Source organism: Argiope bruennichi, chromosome X1, assembly GCF_947563725.1.
Source record: "Argiope bruennichi chromosome X1, qqArgBrue1.1, whole genome shotgun sequence".
Taxonomy (NCBI): Eukaryota; Metazoa; Arthropoda; class Arachnida; order Araneae; family Araneidae; genus Argiope; species Argiope bruennichi.
Window position 1 is genome coordinate 33,505,178 of NC_079162.1, and position 21,971 is coordinate 33,527,148.

Consider the following 21,971-nt stretch of genomic DNA (forward strand, 5'->3'; position numbering starts at 1 on the left):
AAGGAAAAAAGGCCTCAGCATCTTTATATTATTCTCAGAAAAGTAAAATTTGAATACAAAAAAATTATTGAATAAATTGCAACTAGATGCCACCATTCATAAGCATCAATAAAACAAAATAAATTTCGCGCTTCTTGACAAAATTTTAATCAAATATTTCAAAAAGCGAAACAATAATATACACTAAATAATCTTCTTAGATTTTTTGAACTTTTGAGACGTCAGAGTTGAAATCACGATTCTTAAATATAGGCATTACTCTATTTTATTAAGATTAATTTATTTTTATTTGTGCATAAACACTTCGTTTATGTATACTTTGAAGCAAAACGTTTTGTTCACGAAGTGATTTCAATATTGAAACAAGTTTAGATGGCTCTTAAAAGTATTGTAGGGCAAACCAGATGTTAAAAATGCTATTACAAAAGCAAAGTAATAATTTCATACTTTATGAATAAAAATGTACGTCATTAAGTAATAAAAAGAAAAAAAAATAACATCGCTATTGTAGAATGAGATAAGAATGTTCCGCTTATTTATTTATATGTACACTCGATTGACAAACTGTTAAAACTAGCAGTTTTCCAAATTACGCCTATTAACGCCATGCTTATGATAATTGTTAATCCGTAGAATAAATATTAAAACAAAAAATTTTTGTTCGCATATTTTTACTCCAGGAGACACAATTTCGTTTCATTCAACTATTCCATTTCATACTATTTCATTCTAAAAGTTTACATTAGAATAAAGTAGAAGCAAATCTGTTTTAATTCGATTATATTACACATTTCGTTTCAGAAACTCTTTCATTAATTTTGATTGTAACCATTCAGTAACCTTGAAAATTCTAAATAATCACCCAATATACATTTTATTTAATTTTTACATCAAAAATCTACAATATAGCATATCAGAATACCAAAAAAATATTATAGAAAATGGAAAAATCATTAATTTAAAAAAAAAAAATTCGAACAGATTTTTAAAAAAAATTCGAAAGGAGAACGTCAGGTTAATGAATTTCCACAGAATATCAAAAAATTAAAATAAAATAAGGCACAACCCATTCTATCGAATGATGCAGATATTCGCTTTTTAGAATCTTTGTTGTATCATGAATATGTTCATACCAAAGAAGGTGATTACATATTTCAAGAAGTCCAAATTATGGAAACCTTGGCTATGACCCATAGAAAGTGTACCATGAGCCTCCCAAAATTTGATTGGAAAAGACTGAGTAGAAAAGAGAGCACAGTTTATCATGCATGCAGTAGTCCTTGTGCCATTTTAGTCCAGATAGAATTCTTCAAGCTCCAGGCAATAGTATAGGACATTGAAAAGGGTTTGAAAGCAAAGCTAAAATTCAGAATCTGCTTGATAAAGAAAATCACCCAACTTTTTATTACATCAGCATTTGCTTTAAGAGTTTGAAAGCAAACTAAAATTTAGAATTAGCCTGACAAAGAAAATTATCTCACACTTTCACTATCTTGTGCACATTTTGTTTGAATACCTGCAATAGCTTTTGTATCAGCTGGGTGTGATTAGTATCTTTGAGAAGACATTTGTATTTTCATTTATATATATGAAAAAAAGTCCATTATTATTCTTTCTTTAATTCTCAATTATTTTAGTGTTTAAATTGCTGCCCGTAGTAATGACTCATTTTCGATTTGAATAAGACATAATTAATTCTAATTTAATATTCATCAGTATTATGAAACCATGGTATCATTAGAGTAATTACAAGCCCAAATTTTAACTTGAGATGATTGAGATCAAATAGAAAAAATCCCCCCCCCACCCTCTAAAAAGCAATAAGGCATAATAAACAGTATTATACATTAGAAATTTCTACCAAGTAAAATATCAAGTGCATAGTTGAAAATAATTATAAGGGAATTTGTCTCTTATTGTTTTCACACGATTTTTATTTTGTAAAGCGAATTTACCACATATTAGCAAATCCGCATTTTCATTGCATGGAAATTTTATTTTATGAAGCCTTTTACAGCTTTTCTTTTTTACATTTTTTTTCTTTTATTTTTTCTTTCTTTTCACATTTTTGAGAATGAAAAGCATTAATAATTGTCACAACTATTCAAACTTTATAACATTATAAATTGCTCATTACCTTACTCACTTTTTTACTTGGCTAAACATAATTTATGACGATCAACAATTCTTACCCGGGGGAATGTCAAATGCAGAGGGAAAAAAATAATAAATAAAATAAAATAAGAATTTTTCACATAAATGTTTTAGGATTAAGCATGCCAAAAACTTTCTAATTAGGAAAAAAAATTGATCGGATGCTTTGAGATTCATTTATCAACGTAGTTATTGTTTGTTAAATTATTTATCAGAAGGGACCGTCATAAATTACGAAACTCTACACAGCAAAAGGGAAGGTCATTTTACTTTTTTTTTCCTCATGAAGTTTCATCTTGGAAAGAATAAGCCATTTTTCAACAAATTTTTCTTCCTTGTTCGTAGATGTAGAATCTGTAAAATTGGTCAAGCATACAAACTCGATCAATCGTATTCTGTTCCAGCTTCGGACACGAAACTCTAACTGTAAAATGAAATCGATAATAGTATATTCTTTACAAGCTATAACTCAATAATTTCACACTAAGCTATGATCTAATCCTCAGCCATTTATTAAATATTTCTTACCAAGGAAAAAGATTCATTTCGATTAATTGTTTTTTTAATTAATGTAACTTCAGCCACGGGGGGAGGAGAATTCTGTAATCAAATATTAAACAACTCTTTGCTTCTAGAGTTTAAAGCATACTTCTTATGGTGCATTTATCATAACGCCTTCTAAATTTCATTCTGATCCGAGATATGATAAAATATAAGCTTATATGCATAACAGCATATAATATTTGATAAGCATATTTTGCACGCACAGTCAAACATCAATAATCTTAACAGATTAGCACATGATCTTATTCAAATTATTTTACCCAGTATTGAATAAGCATTTGCTTTCTCTTAAAATCACAATGACAGATTAGTAATATTAATAAAACTAAATTATCAAAATGTTAACAAGATTTAGATACTATAATACAAAAAAAAATTAGATAACTAGAAACTAATTAAATAAAATATCTTTTAATAAAACATCATCTTTTAAAGGGAATAAATAGTTACAATGAAAAATAAGTTTTCATATTAGTTTAAATATTTTATTTCCGTATATATATGTAAACTTTTTATAGTATAATAAATTTTTTGTCTCCTATTGCTCTGTGTACAAAACTTTGCCTCGTTTTTTCGTAGACAGATTCACATTTCTCATAAATATTCAAGTTTGGATTTCGATGCTCCTCCTTTTCGACATCCAAACTTTCGACTCAAACTTGGCAGAATTTGGCATAAAAACATCTTCTTGCAAAATGGCATCAATCACGTTATTTTTATTAGCCGTTATGCTGTTTGAATAAGATAATTATCAAAATCGAGCGGCATGAAAAAGCACATTTTTATATAAAAAGCTAGACAGTTAATTATCTAATTAATTCTAAACAGTAGTTAAGAAAACAAACACTTATCAAAATTACATATGTACTATATGTCTGAGGTAATCAGTCAGCAGTATATTCACAAGAAAAAAAAAGTGAGTGTTTATTTGCGTTAATCAAGATAAGCCTTCATTAAAATTAACTCCTTATTCTTCCATGTTGATGTGGGTTTACAATCACTACTTGAAAAGGAATTGCAATCAAATAAGGGAAAGTATGTCAACGAGTTGTTTATTCCCTACTAATTGCCGCCCATCCATACATGAAAAGCAAAGAAAAGTTTGTATTGAATGCAGTACGATATTATTTTATTTCCTAAAAAGAATATATATACTTATTAAAAAAGGAATGAGGAATATTTTAATAAATACATATTATGAATTTTTTTTCTTTTCTTACAGCTTTGTAGTCTCATAAAAAGAAACTCGCATACTTAAAAAAAAAAAAGTAGGCATAAAAGAAAAAAAAATATTAATGATTCTAGTGCATAAAAAATCTGAAATATAAAAAAATTGAAAAATAATTTCTATCATATTTGTTGCAATGCATGTATAAATGATTCTTTATAAAGAATATTTGTAACAGAGGTATAAAACACATGCAATTTAATAATTATTTTGTTTACTAAGCGATTCACTTCTGTTACATTCTATATTCTTTTTAAAAAATTCAAATTATAGTATACGAAAAGGGAAAATTCATGAAATGTCTAAGAAGCAATGGGCATTTTTTAATATTAGATCTTATACGTTTCAAACTGAATTCTTAAAACTGCAGTTAAAGCAAAGCAAAAATAAATAAATAAATTATATAAAATAAAATTTGAAAAACCTTTAAGATTATAAATTTATTGAACAAATCCATTATTTAGCAACTGGCATAGCGACAGGAATAATGAATTTTCAAATCAATAGACTTTTTAAAATCAATTTTTTTTTCCCAAAACTTTAAAAACAACTTTTTACAATCACAATTTTTACTTTTAGCAAGCACGATTTTATTTTTCTCTGTTACTGTCATGTTGAGATTAGGATAGGTATGGAAAGCACAGCAATTTAAAAGCAGAAAGAATCACAAAAACAAAAAGAAGTAAAATTAATAACCGTTTAATAAGAACCTACCGCGAATCATGTGTAAAACCACTTTACCGCCCCTGATAAACCAACAGTTTAACCAGATAACATGTTAGTTTATCTTGTAACATTAATCTACAACGCCATCGAAACAATAAAGAACATAAATATATGAATGTGTTGATTTACGTGAAAGATACAGAGGTGAGTTCATGATACAACAAGCCTCAGTTTATTGATATTCCGAGACATAGGAATTTCCATAACGGTTGACATCCCAAATAAAATCGAAATTTATTGGCTTCGAGCTTTCTAATTTTCGAGAAGGCATTGTTATTTCCATGATTAAAGGTCGGCAGATCGGGTTCAGATTCCGTTGCCCAAGCTGGAGGGTATCGCAGGGAATACTATCGCTCACGAGCCTAAAGACCTATAATCCCAAGACAAAAGAAAAGGTCACGACCATTTGGTAAAGCATTTAAAGTCTATAACAAATTGTCAAACCGTTTGTAGCATTAGTTCTTCTTTTTTATTTATTTATCTGTATCATTACATTTTTGGCGGAACGAATGATGTTGCAAGAGATAAAAGGCCGATTCAAATCAGACAAAACCCATCCTAGCATAACGCACGCCTTTATCAAGAACCATAACTGCTACTTGATTGCGTAACTTCAGATTACGGGAAATGGCGTCGCTACGAGCAATTAGGAGCAAGCGAGTGATCACGATTATTCGATTTGTAAACTAGACGCACGTGTTTTAATAATTATGCAACTTCCCAAGTTCCTCACAAGCTTCAACTTCGGTATCGGGAAAGCATTTAGGGATGAAGAGTTTATTCCGCCGGCCAAAGAAAAAGGCGACATTGATTCAAATGTGAAAAATGATAGTCAGTATTTCAAATGAATATATAAAAATGAAACTCTGTATCTTGAAAATGATACATCCTCCTTAACTTTATCACACATTTATCAATGAAAAGCATTGAAAAATAAGCATGCATTGCACTGACAATTAGATAACCAAAGTTAAACCTAACATTAATCCAAAAATTCAAAAACGATTCTTGCATTTTTTTTTTTTTTTTTTTTTTGTGTGTGTGTGTGTGTGTGTGTGTGTGTGTGTGTGTGTGTGTGTGTGTGTGTGTGTGTGTGTGTGTGTGAATTAGTACTTAAGAAAAAAAATTATCATTATTTAGATTTTTCATAAGATTAAAATTTAAAAGTATGAGTAAATATTGGCACTTCCTTAAGTTTCTAACAGATTTGATTGGTGGTTGCTGTTTTTATTAAGTTCATTACATAAATGATGTAATGAGCATGAGCAAATCTAGCATTGATTTGAAAAAATTTAAAAAGGAGTCTGCACATTAAAATTTTTAAAATGAATTACAAAAACAAAAATTTTGCAATTACCAACTACATCTCTGGTTTAAGCTCAGCAATACATTAAAATTATGCAGCTTCCTCAAGTTGCATAAATATTCGAAGGAGAATTTATATGCTTATAAAAGTTCTTGCACGTATGATATATAAATTTAAATTTGATTCAAAAATTAAAGAAGTATATTGTATATAGATATATCTTTCAAATTAATATTGAAAAGAGAAAAAAAAATAAAGAATGGCATTAACCAATCTTTATAAATTAATGTTAAATAACAACTTCCTCGAGTTTCTATCTAACTCAATGGACGCATTTAGTAGTTATTCTATCGCACGGATGATGCGACGAGTACAGAAAAATTTAACACTGATCTTAAACTTTAAACAGCAGCTTGTGTACATTTCAATTTTGGATACCGAAATACAGAGGATGAATAAATTTTTAACTAAATATATGAATACTAATAATAGAATAAGAACAGAAAAATAACTAATACAGAGAGAAAATTATTCAACTTAATAAGTTAAAAGGAAGAAAAAAAATAATACGGTTAAATGAAAGGAGTTTAGATCAAAGACAAATCTGATGCAAATTCATATTCAAAATGAGTACTTGAAGATAATTTGAATTGGTAATAAACAACATCATTTTCCAGGTTCCAAACAAGCTTAAATCTAGAAACTAAGAAAAAATTCCAAGATGAAGAATTATTGAAAATCTCGTACATTTGCTATGAGGATTTAATGGTTTAGCTTTGTTTAAAAACATCAAATTGTATTCAATGCAATTTTGCGAAGAGCATTCAAGAAAAAAAGTTTCCTACAACCAATGCTTCATTCAAGCATGAGCCTGAAATTCTCAAAATTACATAGAAATATTCAGTGAGAAGGAGATTTTAGGGTTAGAAATCGACAAGATCTTCAGAAAGAGGTCAGAAACAAATCTGACATAACCTTCAGGGATAAAATTGAATATCAAGCTTTTCTTTATATCGTTTGTAATTCACCATTTATATTGAACTAATAAATTAGCATTTTGAAAATTATTACCAAAAAAAAAAAAAAAAGTAAGCTGAAAACGGAACATTTCATACTCTCTTTCAATACTAACTCCCTATGTCGTATCGTGATCCCTTTTACCAAATCTAACTCTTAATCATTTTTCTTCATATTCATACAATATGCAAGGCATATACCAATATCATCAGAGTTTTGTAATTTGAATATAATTATATCTTTTAGATAATCCTACATTTTTTGTAAAAAATCCTTTTTCACCTTTAGGAAAATGGGTGCAAAATTTTTAATATTATATTAAAGGTTTCGGTTTATTGAAGCAAAATAATTGTATTAGTTAAAAAGAACAAAACTATATATATATATATATATATATTGAAGATTTCTGTCTTAAGTATTGTAAAAGAAATGCTTGCCTGTTTTGTTTGAATGATTTCAAAACATGACGAAAGTATTTTTTAATAAATATATTGATAGAATAAAAAGTAAAGAACTGAATTAAAAACAAATCTGATCTTCAAATACAATACTACACCCTAATACAGTAATCACTCGGGCAATGTTTACGAAAAGTTTTAACTGCCGTCGCATTTGTATTAATCTGGGCCATCTCTTGAATGCATAATCTTTCAAAACTATCGTTTTCAAAATGAAATAATTGAACGATGCAATTTTAAATCAGGCATAATTAATTTCAAAATTTGAAATATGAAACACCTCCAAAACTATCTTTTTTGCAAATTTCGCAGACATTAAACAAAAAACTCTCCCTCTCCCCCCTCAAAAAAAAAAAAAACAAATGTGACTTCTTTTATAAAATATTTTAGAAGGGTTTAAAAGTTAAGGAAATTACATTTAGGAATAAAATATTTAAATCATCAACTCATACTACCGAAAAATTCACAGATGTTTCACTATAATGAGATCTTTAACTAAGAAAAAAAAAACAAGGCGTAGATAGATTGATAGATCTTTAATGAATAGCATGCCAAAATGTCAAAACTTTTAGGGCAACTATAGCTAAATGCAACAATAAATTGAATCTATTTCTTATTCAGAGCATAATTAATAAAATATAAAAAATTCTAAAAATGCAAAATTTATCATGCATTATGCTTAAAAGTTCATTCCACCAAAAATATAAACTTAGTAAAACTAAATTTTTTTCTTTTAAAATAACAGCTAATTTTTTCTCCGAATGGAAACAACACGTTAATTATCGACCAACTTTTCATTCATGTGTAACAATAACTGTGTAAAGGAACAAAACAAAGATAGATCTAATTTGATGCTATTGACAAATGTCGCTGGGTCAGTTTTAAAGTTTGAAACAATTGAAATATGATTTAGAGAAATAATTCAACTATTTTTGCCGTAGATTTAAAAAATATCGATTGCTTTAACGAAATTGAGGCTTAGAAATAATGAATATATATATATATATTTCATCTACGAGAAATTTGAAGAAACAGAAAAGCTTTTTAAAACTCTGACCTGTAATTAATAAAACAATGAAACAAACGAAAAAAAAAATAAAACCTATTTCCCTAATAAAGTGAATATTTCTTTCTTAGTTTCAAGATAAATATTTCGGAAAAATGCAATAATAATTTAGAAAGATTAAGATAAATGGAGCAATTGCCATCAAAATAGTCAGCTTAAATCAATTTGTTATTGCAAAAGTAGTTGGACTATTCTAACTAGAAGAGAAAGGGAAGTGGAATAAGAATATTCAGTGCTTAATTATTCTGAAAAGCTAATCGAAATAGAATAGATAAAACATAGAATATCTGAATTACAGAAGACAACTAAAGTTTTTTTTTTTTTTTTTTTTTTTTTTTTTAATACTACACAATTGAAGATGTAAAATGATACAAAGTAAATGCATAAAGATAAGAGAAACATAATTTTTCAACTTTATTATTAAGATATTTTCGATTTCTTCCCCACAATGTATGCATACAAATTACATAATAATTATAAAAATTTTAATATTATATTCAAATCATTTAATCTTTTTAACTATCATAAAATTTCATTCAAGCGATAAAAGAAACTTATCAATACAAGAGCAAGACACATTTTTTAAAACTTTCAACAACTTTTTTTCAAAGAAAAAAATTCTGTTTATACATTAGGATCAATAAATATAACAAAATAATGGAATTTACACTAATCTTGTTATTTTATATAAATTTTGATTGCTTCTTGAATTCAACGCGAATTTCGAAAGTAAATCCATGAAATATATTGTAAAGATTTTAAAAATATAAAGTGAGATATTTTTAGAACAAATTTTGAAAACTATCATGAAACTTTAAATATTCATCCTCTATATTTCCCTTTATTTTCACAAACACTTTTTTATCGAGCAGTTCATTGTGTGAATGATTAAGTAGAATAAACTCTACAAAAGGAATTAGTTATTGATGAATTAGTGCTTAAATTTTACTTCAATATGTAACGTTCAAGCTTTACTAAACTACTTTAAACACTCAAAAAGCAATATACATGCTCGCAGGCTGCTATTTTTGTTAATGAATTGTAAATCTTCTTATATGTAAACCAATACAAATAAGCAGGTATTTGTGCACTTAAGGTCGTTTAATAATATTTTATTATGCGATTTTCTTTTGAAATTTGTTTTCAGACACATGCCAATAACAGAATGCAATATCCATCACTATGCAAAGAACAAAAACATTTAAGCCACGCACAAAAACCACAAGGCAGAAGTTTAATTTCGATTATAGTTTTTTTTTTTTCGGGAACTTAAGACGATAAACCATCACATATTTCCTCCCCTTTTTTTATGAGGAGATAATTCCTATACCATTTACTCTTTGACCAAGCCTTAACCACAAATAAAGAATACATGACCGGATGCAAAAAAAAATTAAAAAAATCATCACAATATCGATTTTTTCAAGTCAAAATGCTTCACCCAAAACCGATTAGTTGCTGATGCTTATAATACAGGTGCGTACACAAAACTGTTCTAGGAACCACTGTACCAAAAACTGCCTACCTGAAAAGCATGGGAAAATGGCCTATCATGCCCAATAGTTGTGGGTGATGTTTATCTAGCGGTGGAAAGGCGACAGTTTCGACTATTCCGAGAATGCAATACATAAGCGTTATCAACAAGGTCACTTTGGCTGAAGGGAAAAGAGTAGCAAAGTAATGGTAAAAATAAGCTGTTTTTATTTATTTATAACAACGAAGTAGAAAAAGTACCAGATTATTGCGATTTTTTCACTTTCGAAGTGAAATCTAGACAAATTATAACAATGATATTGGCTTTATAGTTGTAGAGTAAGTTAATTAGTATCTATCAAAAGGTTTTACATGATGATTTAGATTCGGCAAATTATAAGCACAAAAATTATAAATCGCTAAAATTCATTTTATTGTTATTGAATTTAATTTTATGGAACAATGCAATATTTAATATATAATCAGAGAGTTAAATTAAAAATATGAAGACAACATTAAATCGAATAATTTTCGTTTTAGCAATTTCTGTTTCATTAACTTCTATCATGCAATATTTTTTTCACATTTTAAATAATTAACTAGCAACAATAATTGTAACTAATAAAAAAAAACTAGAGATATAACGAATATTGTCTCATTTTTTATCGAATTAAATGTTTGAAAAGTTTGTTATTTTAAAAATTAATCTTTTTAATATGATGCTTAACATCTAATTCAACTATTTTATAAAACTACATAGATAGCATACTCAGCTTGTCTGAAAGAGAATCATTTGCATCTTCTAAAAGAATTTCTCCTATTAACTAATGAATTGCTAAAATAGTTTTAATTAAATGTAGCCATTCCAGCAAAAAGAAACAAAAATTACAGTAAAATCTAAAGTTCCCTACAATGCGCTGAAATAAAACTATGCGACACAATCCGTATGCAATGCTGCTCAAAAATATGAACATCTCCTGTCCACATTAAATATGTTTACTATGTGTTGAGGTTTTGATATTCCCCAACAGCAATTTTTTAGCTTGATGGTTATGATTTTTAAACAAAAAAAAAAAAAAAAAAGCATTGTGGTATAATTTTTCTAATTTGAAATAGGCACAACAATTTTTTATCACAGAATTACTTGATTAGAAAGAATTTCCATAAAAGCGGTACAAATATGAAATTAATTAAACCTCACAGATAACATAGTTCAATAAAGTTATTATCTCCGGTTGGATTACAATAAAAACATTTTTACAAAACCTTGATCCGATCTCTGAATTTGCATATAAAAATTAGAAAATAAAATTTTGGCTCTAAACGAAACTATGAAGAAATTGAATCACCTATTTATTCCTTTTTCTGTCCAATTTAAAAAAATTGAAGAGAGTGGTCTCGGTGCTTACGTGTTTAGTTATATTAATTTTGATAAAATTATTAAATTTGGTAATAATGTTAGTAAGAGGCCAATATATGAAATAAACAGTCTAATGCATTAGGAATGATAAAATTATTGTGAAATAATTCAGGTCTAAAACTACATATCGCATTTTATGGTAAATCGCATGGCGTGTGGAATGTCTGACTCATTCCATATCTACGCTCAAATGCAAGAATAGTTTCGACATGAGAAAAAAATTTGATGCTATAAGACCACTTATGTGATTACGAAAATGCAACCATCGTAGATTTGAGAATATTTCTAAAATATGAAGTTTCCATTTATATACAAATTTCGTTTTCAAAAGTGTTGAAAATATTTATAACACAACCTTCTTTTCATTAAAAAAGAGAGACAGAGAAAGAAAGGTTTTATTTTCAGATTACCTACTCATAAATTTTTCGATATGCAAGCAATGAAATTACACTTATCTACAAGATATATCAAAGTTAATAAATAATTTTTTCCTCTCATGAAATATACAATTATCACAATGGTATTTGTTTAAAACTAAACAATTATGAATAGTTTTGTTTCAATTTCCGAATCAACCGTTTATTAATTAATAAATTCCTGTGGTTAGCATATTTTAATCTAAATCTTTTACAGTTCATTTTAGTTCATTATCCTTAAATTTTCACTTTTACTAACATTCGCTTATATTAAACAAAATCACATTTAAAAGAATAAAGAAGATTGGTTGAACTGAATAAAATCAACAAAAAAATTTTGAAGACTAGCAAGACATTCGGTTGTGCTACAGTTTTAGTGTTCAGTCATCAACTAAAAGAAATGATGACATATCAGGAATAGCATAGTTCCATTCCTTAGTTCCATATATTGAATTAAACCATAATTTCCACTAATTTACTGAGCTTCGGGAAGTTTCAAAATCATGTATATCTTTTCAAACATATTTCGTTTCAGATTCAAAAGAATCAAAGGGAGTTTAATTTTTCAAATAAAAAACAACAAATTAATCTATTTAAAGGTTTAATGCTAACTTACTATATCTTTTCTAGTAAAATATTTTACTAGAAACGATTCATTCTAAGCAAAGTATTCAATAATTCTCATAGGAGCTTGAAATGGCAAAGACAATCATAAATTATAAAATCAACCTTTATAACATCTGCATTCAATATAACTAGATTAACTTTTACCAACAACAAAACAGTAAAATTAACTTACATAATAACAGCAACGTTTGAAATTCTATATGTATTATTTACATACCATTTATTAATTTTCACTTCATAAATTTCTATAATGAATTGCTACTTATATAAAAATTATTTACAGTGTTACCTATTCCAAACAGACAGTTGTAAATTGTAATAAAATTTTTTGTATTTTTCTACCATTTATAAAAGGAATATCAAAATAAAAGAGTTGAGAGATAATACAGACAGAAATGTTTTTAATCTTTTAAAGTCTATTTTTTGATATACATTTTAGAATGCATACTACTTCAACGAATTGGTAATTCATCTGTTAATATTTATCTAATGCACATACGATAATCCGGTCTATCCATGCAATTTTTGGTTAAACAGCGGCAGCTTGCAAAATGGTTTCTAGGTTTTATTTCAATTCATTTACAACATTTCTTTAAATGAATAACCGCTAGCCTAGCTTCATATAAATTTAACAGTAAAAGATGATAAAATGCGCAGTTTTAACTACTAAGAATAAGATAAAAAGATAAACAGTATCGGTTAATTGCAAAAAAAAAAAAAAAAAAAAAAAATTCTACAAAATTGTTTAAACGTTTTCTTTTTTGCTGCTTTCGAAAACATTTTTTTAAAATTTTGATTATTTATATATGCCCAGAGAAATCAGATATGAAAAAGTATATACATAACACTGATACTAAGTTTTCTTTTAACACTTGACAAGTTTGGCTCCGATCATTTTTGCAATGAAATCTATTTGTTAACTCTTGCCAAATCATTTTGTATACATTCTAACTGTTTCATAGTTTATATTTTAAAATCCTAATCACGATTTATTTTTTTTATTGCAGCACAACGTACATTGAGATTAAATTTAGAATAAAAAAACATGAATGAATATATTTAAAATCTTTCTCTATGAGTCGAATCAAATTTCAGTCTAGTGTTCCTACAGTTTTATACATTTGGCTTCAATATACAATGTTATAAACTTCAAATTTTCATTTGTTAATTATTTAATAGAACTAAACAATATATTATATATATATATAACAAAAATTATTATTCAGTATTTTAATCAAGCACTTCTATGACCTCCTTTTTATGATTTCTGAAATCTCAATTTGAATCTCAAAATTCAAATTTTAAATTAGATCAAGTATTATTAGAGTATTTAGAGCATCCATGATCATTTTCTAATCAAGAAGTGATGGATTTAAATAACTCAGTTCCAGATATTGCATGGAAGCTACGTATCTTTTTCAAATAAGCGTGTAAAATTTATATTTTTTATACACATTTCTACTGATGAAAGTTTAAAAGGCTGCATTTACTATAAAATAGTGTGAAGAATCTTTTGTAGTAAAATTAGATTTAAATTTAATTGACTCAGTATGATTTTTAAGCTCTTAATTATAAGAATTTAAGTTCAAAATTAAGTTTTGACAGATATTCCCTCACTTTTAGTTAATAACAAATATGCATGGAAAATATTTAGCTCACTTTCGATCGCTTTCAGTTTTATATTCTTGTTCATTTCAAATTGAGCCGAGTAAATTAAAATGCACATTTCCTTAATTATTTTTGTAATGATGTTTAACGCAGCTATTTTTTAATTATTTTTTCTCATACTTTTAATCAAGTGAAAATTTTCATAACATCACTAAGGAAGTGCTTTTTAAATTATTTTTTTAATCTGTTGTTGCTGCATTTAATGGATGAAAATCTCCATGTAAATAAAATATTTAATAAGAAATGGAATGGGAAAGGCACTTACCTTGGCTTTTGAGGTTTTGGGACTCTGGGCGACTGTGTCCACAGCATAAACATCCAGATGAAACATTCTTGCTCCACCTTCTCTGTCCAGCACAGAAGCAGTTGAAATGACTCCACTAAATCGATTGATAGCAAAAACTCTGCTCTGAGATACACCAGCAGCATTTGTCACAGCAGTTAAAAAGTATTCCACCTGTCTTTCAGTTTCACCATGAGGATACTGCGCACGCACACTCAAGACACTGGTTCCAACAGGCTTATTTTCAAGCACTGATCCAGAATATTCTACCGATTCAAACACAGGCCCATCGCTGTTCCGTACTGTACCAATAATGGTTACTTTGCTCCTGGAAGATTTGCGAGCGGATATAACTGCTTGATCAGTTGCTTTCACCGTAAGTGTATATGACACTGCTGGCCTTTCAATAGCACGAGCCGTAAATAAATCGCCAGATAGTCTGTCCAAAGTAAACAAAGCCGAGTCACCACCTTCTAATTCGTAAGTAACCATGCCATTATTATTCGCATCAGGATCACTTGCAGATAAGGTCATAATCTTATAACCTTTTTCCATACCGGCTGGAAGAATTCCAGCATCCATAGAAACGAAGGTCGGTGCATTGTCGTTGATATCTTCAACTATTATTGTCACTGTTTTTTCAACAGATAGTCGCATGGAAGGATCTGCTGCTTGATCAGTAGCAACAACAGTTAATCGAAAAGTATCACTATATTCACGATCAATAATTTTGGTAGTGAAGAGTACACCAGTTTCAGGTTGCATGGCAAAGTGTCTACCAGGTGGATCTTGGTGTGATATATTGAATAGAATTTTTCCATTTACACCAGAATCACGATCCTGAGCTGTTAAGGTCACAACAGGAGTGTTGGGAGGTATACTTTCTTCTATTTGTCGTACAACTGCCGTGCTAGAAAACCGAGGGGCATTGTCATTCACATCAAGAACTTTGACGATAACTTTGATTGTTGTAGTTAGTTTTGGTGTACCGCCATCACTTGCAGAAACATTCAACACATAATTATTTTTGTCTTCATAATCTAAAGGTCTAGCAAGATACAAAGAGCCTGAAGGTCCATCGATCCTGAAAGTTTCTTTAAAATTTCCTGATGCAACGAAAAATGTTATTTCAGCATTTACACCTAAATCATTATCAGAAGCAGAAAAAGTGAAGATTCTCGAACCGACAATTGCATCTTCGCTAATATTAATAAGTTTTGTTGTGGCATTGTCAAAACGGGGTACATTGTCGTTCTCATCCAGAACATCAATGCTAACAAGAGCAGTTGAGTTATGAGATATATCCTCCCCTAAATCACGAGCCATAACAGTTAAGATGTAATGAGCAATAGTTTCTCTGTCTAATGATTTTGATACAGTAATCTGACCCGTGATATCATCAATGTAGAAGACATTTCCATCATTGCCATGCACGATGGAATACTGAATATTACCGTTTATGCCATCATCTGCATCTACAGCAGCAATTCGAATAACTTGGGTTCCAGCTGGCGACCCTTCAGATATAGCAGCATGATATGAAGCTCGAACAAACTGAGGGGCATTATCATTTACATCAGTTATATGTACCGTAACTTTAGCTTCGTCTTTCAGTCTAACACTTCCATCCATAACAACAGCATCCATAACTATATAATCATGGCCAGTTGCTTCAACTATCTGCTCACGATCAAAATAACGGAGAGTTCGAATAAAGCCAGTTTTGGGATTGATCATAAAATCAGTCTGAGTATTTGTAATAGTGTAAGTTAGTTCAGCATTGCGACCTTTGTCTAAATCTTCGGCTGATAATCGTCCAACATACGTGTCTGGTGGTTCGTTTTCAGCTATAAAGAACTGAAAAGTTTTGTTGTCAAAAGTAGGACTATTATCATTTTCATCAATAATATGTATTACTATGTTAACAGAAGAACTACGAGGCTCTTTCCCATTGTCTTGAGCAGTAACGGTTAGTGAGTAAAAGTCTCTCTTTTCACGATCTAGTGGCCTCTTCACATACAGGTAACCATCCGGAAAAATTCCAAATCTGTTCTCGTCGTTACCTGCAGTTATTGCATATGTTAACTGCTTGTTGATTCCAAAATCAGCATCCGTAGCCCTCAGAAGAAAAAATCTATCATTAACTGGTACGGATTCTAAAAGGGATGTTTCATATGCTACATGATCGAATACAGGAGTTCTATCATTTACATCTTGAATCAAGATTGTAAGATCTAATTTCGAATACAATGAAGGAATTCCTAAATCACGTGCAGTAACAACAACTTCATATTCGCTCCCAACTTCAAATCTAACAGGTCTGTTTAAACATATCATACCAGATGTTTTATCAATATAAAAAGTGTTATGGGGCTGAGCAGATAATGAATACTCTATTCGACCATTGGGTCCAACATCTTTATCAAATGCTTTTACTAGATATACTTCATGTCCCACTGGCCAATCTTCCATAACTTCTATAGGTCCAGTTGGATGTTCAAAGGTGGGAGGGAAATCATTAAGATCTGTTATAGTTATATTGACAGTAGTCTGAGTAAACCCTAGAAAATCATAAGCTGCAATGCGAAGAGTAAACTGTGCATGAATTTCTCTATCTATAGAACAGGATGTACTGATAATTCCTAGAGATTCTTCAATACGAAACCATTCCTCTGGATCACCATCGGTAATGGAATATTTCACACCAGACCTCATCGACCTACTTTTAACAGATACTCTTCCAACTTCTCTTCCTATACCGGATTCAGAATTGTTCATATCTTCTTCAATCACAAAATTATAACCCTTACTTTGATCAAATTGAATGGTTCTATGTTGAGCATCACCAATGTACACAATTACAACTGCTTCATCAGACATAGTCCTATCATTAGGATTATGAACCGCTACAATAATTTCATATTTAGAAATTTCCCTTTTCTTACTGAAATGAGTTTTAGTTTTGACTATACCGTCCTTGTCCACTTCGAAATTTCCTTCACCACCACTTACTAAACTAAATGCTAATTCAGCATTCTTACCTACATCAGCATCTGTTGCTGATAATTTAGCAACAACAGTTCCTGCAGTATCTGATGAATGTAGAGTGTAAAAGTATTGTTTGGGGTAGAAATAAGGTTTCTTGTCATTGATATCTAATATAGTAATACGGACAGTAGCAGTAGATGATAAAGATGGAGTTCCTTGATCTCTAGCTATAATGGGAATGTAATATACTTCTATTTCTTCCCTATCTACTTGTTCTCTAAGTGTTAATCTGCCATACGTTGAATCCAAAAGAAATTTATTTGGATATAATCGCTCTACATCTGGGTGAAAGAAATATTCCACGCTTCCATTTGTACCCAAATCATTATCTACTGCAGTAACTACTGCTACTAAAGAATTAGGAGGCGAGCTTTCAATTAAAGTGACATTCATTATATCTTCAGCAAATGATGGAGCTTCGTCATTTTGATCAAGAATTTGTATTCTAAGATAAGTGTATGTCCATCGTGGATTAGGACCGCCATCTCTGGCAGAAATTTTTAGCTCTACATAATCTTGATCTTCACGATTAAGGATAGATGAAGTTGTAATTAAACCAGTATGAACATCAATGTCAAACCAACGCCTATCATTACCGGATACTATAGCATAATAAATATCTGAATTTACACCTGTATCTTCATCAGTAGCACTGATTCCAGCAACATATGTACCTATCAACACGGTTTCTGGTAAGACAGCTGAATATTCATTTTTCTCAAATATCGGTTCATGATCATTAACATCATTTACATGTATAATAAGAAATGCAGTAGAACTTCTGGGTGGAATGCCACGGTCAGTAGCGGTAATCGTGAGGTTGTATTTGCCAATTTGTTCACGGTCAAGAACACCATTTACTCGGACAATATCAAAACTAGGAGTTGATTCTAATCGAAAATGACCAAGTTCATTGCCTCCTTGTATTTCTACCCATGTTTCTCCATTGGAACCTTCATCTAAATCTATAACACTAACAGCAGCAACAACAGATCCATTTTGAGCGTTTTCGTCAACAGTGGCATAACTAGCTGTTGATGGAAAAAATCTAAATCTAATACTTGGATCGTGATCATTTGCATCAAGGAGATTGACCGTGACATAAGCTCTACCGTCTTGTCGGGGAGTCCCATGATCCCGAGCATAAACTGTGAAAACACAACTTTTGGAACACTTTCCTTGAGTAGGGCAGTTCTGTTGACATTTTAGGACTTCAAGAGTAGAAATTATTCCAGTAATAGGATCAACTGTAAACTGACTTTCAGTGTCACTGAGAAAATAAACTATTTTGGCATTGTCCCCAATATCATTATCTGTTCCACGAACTTGCAAAACACTGGTACCAGGAGGTACACTTTCATTGAGACTAACAGAATAATCACTATGATCAAAAATAGGAGGATTATCATTTACATCCAAAATAGTCACATTTACTTGTAAGTAACCAAACCTTGGTGGAGTTCCACCATCCTGGGCAGAAATATTTAATTGATAGAAATATCTAGTTTCTCTGTCAAGGCGTCCAGTGGTTTCCAAATGTAAATATGGTGTTTCACCACTTGGGTTTGTTGTAACAACTAATCTAAATTTTCCTTCATCATTTCCAGACACTATTTTATAATCAGTAGTGACATCATTAATTCCGACATCCCTATCAGTTGCAGTGTCGAGAATCACGCGTGTTCCTATGTTAGCACTTTCAGAAAATGATACTTCAATGCTAGGTTCAGGAAAATAGGGAGAGTTGTCATTGATGTCGAGAATAACAATGCGAACCTCCAAGGGATATGTAGGCTGACTACTCAGAATAATTAAATCAAATCTTTCACTAGCTAACATTTCTCTATCAATTTCCATTGCCGTCGTTATCACTCCTGTTGTGCCGTTTAGCAAAAACTCAGGAGGTCTTTCGTTGAATCGGTATGTAAAGTTTGCTTTTGTGGGGATGGTCCCTACAACAGTCCCTGGGGGTTGACCTTCTTCAATTTCGAACTGCACCCGCATATCTGCTTCACGTGACCTCATAGTTAACCCCGATGCTTGAGGGCCAGGGCCCTGCCCTTGAGTATAACGAACAAGAAACAATAACAAAGATAAAAACACAAGAATGGCATTAGTTTTCATTTGGAACCTAAATGGGATCCGGAACCTTGTCCTAGGTGGTGACCATTTACATTTTACTTTGGCTTTATTTTGCCGCAACCTTAAAATCTTCTTTAAATTATAGTCACAACTGGCATAAGTCTCTGCATAACTGACTGAGTGCACGAACAACATTTTAATTAAATTTTGAAAATCATGTATATTGCATATCCTAATGCGTGCACTATAGAATTAGTAATAACACATAAAATAAAAGACACTTACCCCGTTTGGATGATGATATTTCCGTATTATTTACATTCTCATCAGAAATCTGTGAATAAATCCAAAACAGGGCACTTTGCACTTTCGAAGAACAAAATCGCAAGAAAAGATTCACGAATCATAATCATTTTTGAAGTCCAATAATGAATGGCATTAAATAAACACGGAATTTCTCGGAAGGCAAGGTATTTGGTGGGACTATATCGGCTTAATAAGCACTGATATCACTTGAATGGAATTATTCCACACAGAGTAATTCAAACGATGTTTTTACTCGATAAACAAATATAAACAATGAAGAGCGATGATTGAGAGAGGATCTACGGTTATACCAGCAGTGCAAAAAACCGTAGAGAAACAAGCACCTCGGTGAACAGAAAGCGCGGTGAAAGCAACATTCCTTCCCCAAGAGCTCTATCTACCGCGGGTGTCACAGCAACAGGTCTTATAGGAGAGCGCTTCTAACACAGGTAGTTCCTCGGCCAAGTTTTCGTAAACACAAGTTTCACGAAGAGACTTACGTCTGTAAAAACGACTTAAACAAACGCACGCATCATCCTCAGTGCTCAAAGGCCAATGGTAATTTCCAGCGCACAATTTGTTTTCATTTTCCGTTTCAGTGATTGAACTCCTATTGATGTAGAGGAGTCCTGTATCTTCCGCGCTTTTTCGTTCTGTGCGTTCTTTTTCGCCGCCTTCGAGGTCAAGCTACCAACTGACGCTCCCCGAAAGGCTACACGGCTGATTGGTACGGCAGGTGCAGGGTTGCCGTCCAATTCCTCAAGTTCTAACAACTTTTGTGACGCCAAGGTATGGCGCCAAAGTCAAATCCGAACGAGTTTTTCATTTCAAGTGGAAAAAGCGCTGAGCGGCTTACTTAAAGAGGACCGCCTCTTCCAGTGATGTCTGGATAATATCGGAAAAGAACAAAAGTTTTTCTATCTTTTTTTTCCCCCGGTTTCTTTTTTCTTACAAAGAAATTTTAAAGAACTAATAACAGGTAAAGTTAAGTGTTCTCTAATACTATTAGCATCCAAGGAAGTAATTGCTTTAAAATTTCTTGAATTTCAGATCATTATTCTAACTCGGGCAATTGTTTGAGTTCTTTTTTTAAGCAAAATATTAACAATAACAATAATTTGATGCACCTATTTTAAAGATATTTGGCATCATTTTATATTCTATTCGAAAACATCTTAAATTAGTTTCTGCATTCTTCAATACCCAAACTCAAAAGAAAATTGTCTTGGGAACAGTACAGATTTCAAGAGTGAGTGTCTTCAAATAGTTTAGATTTAAATGTCAATTAAAATTTTGATTTAAAAATAAACAAGGATTTTGAGACAGAAAAGATTGATATCGTCCTTAATTTCTTAGATAACTGGGAGAATATTTTTAAAAATTGAATATCGCACATTCAACCTTTAATTTCTCATTGTCATTATGCAAATGTGCTCATGCAATGTCATTATATAGCGCAAAACGTATGATCATCATACTAGGCAAAAATGAAAACTTTTTTCTTTTTGCAGAGGAAACTGCATCGTTTCGTGGTTAGTGAAATTTACTATATTGTGGTGTAGCAACTCACGTTAAAGTTGAAGTGTGCAAATAGCTTTAATGTTATATTCTTCTTCATATAAACAAAAATCTTTAAATTGCTGAATTAAACGCTTTAAAAATCTTACAATTATTTTATTCTTCATGTAATGTAATGACTTTTTATATGATGGTTAACAATGGAGGCCTTAAAATAATCCCCGATTAAAGAGTTATTATAAAAAATGTTGATAATAAAAGTTTCATGCTAGAATTCATGCAGCAATGTAACAATATTTTTTTTTCTTTTCATGAAATGGTTTAACGCATAAAGAATACATTTCAGCATGAAGGTTGTTAGTTGTTCGAATAATATTGTAATACGGCGTTTTCACTAAGTGATATCATTTTTCTTGTAAAAATATTTTTTAGATAAAATGAGTCGTTACCGTGCATGACAATAAAATTCATGGAACCAGCGTATCAGTCGATATAATAAGTTTCCACTTACGTTTTTAAAACTATATTTTAATGAAATTTTATTTAAGTATACAATGTATTTCTATTTTGAGTTTCAATTTTTGTTCCATTTTCTTTCTAAAAAATGTAGA

At 30.4% G+C, this 21,971-nt stretch overlaps 1 protein-coding gene across 1 annotated transcript in view; it reads right to left on the bottom strand.

Moving 5' to 3' along the window:
* The window catches only part of LOC129958215 (cadherin-related tumor suppressor-like), a 246,362-nt gene extending 225,842 nt beyond the window's left edge, over positions 1 to 20,520 (bottom strand). The window contains exon 1 of the mRNA XM_056070496.1: positions 14,389 to 20,520. Coding sequence (XP_055926471.1) covers positions 14,389 to 19,731 — 5,343 coding nt within the window. The 5' untranslated portion in view covers positions 19,732 to 20,520. The remainder of the gene's footprint in view (positions 1 to 14,388) is intronic.
* Positions 20,521 to 21,971: the final 1,451 nt, after the last annotated feature.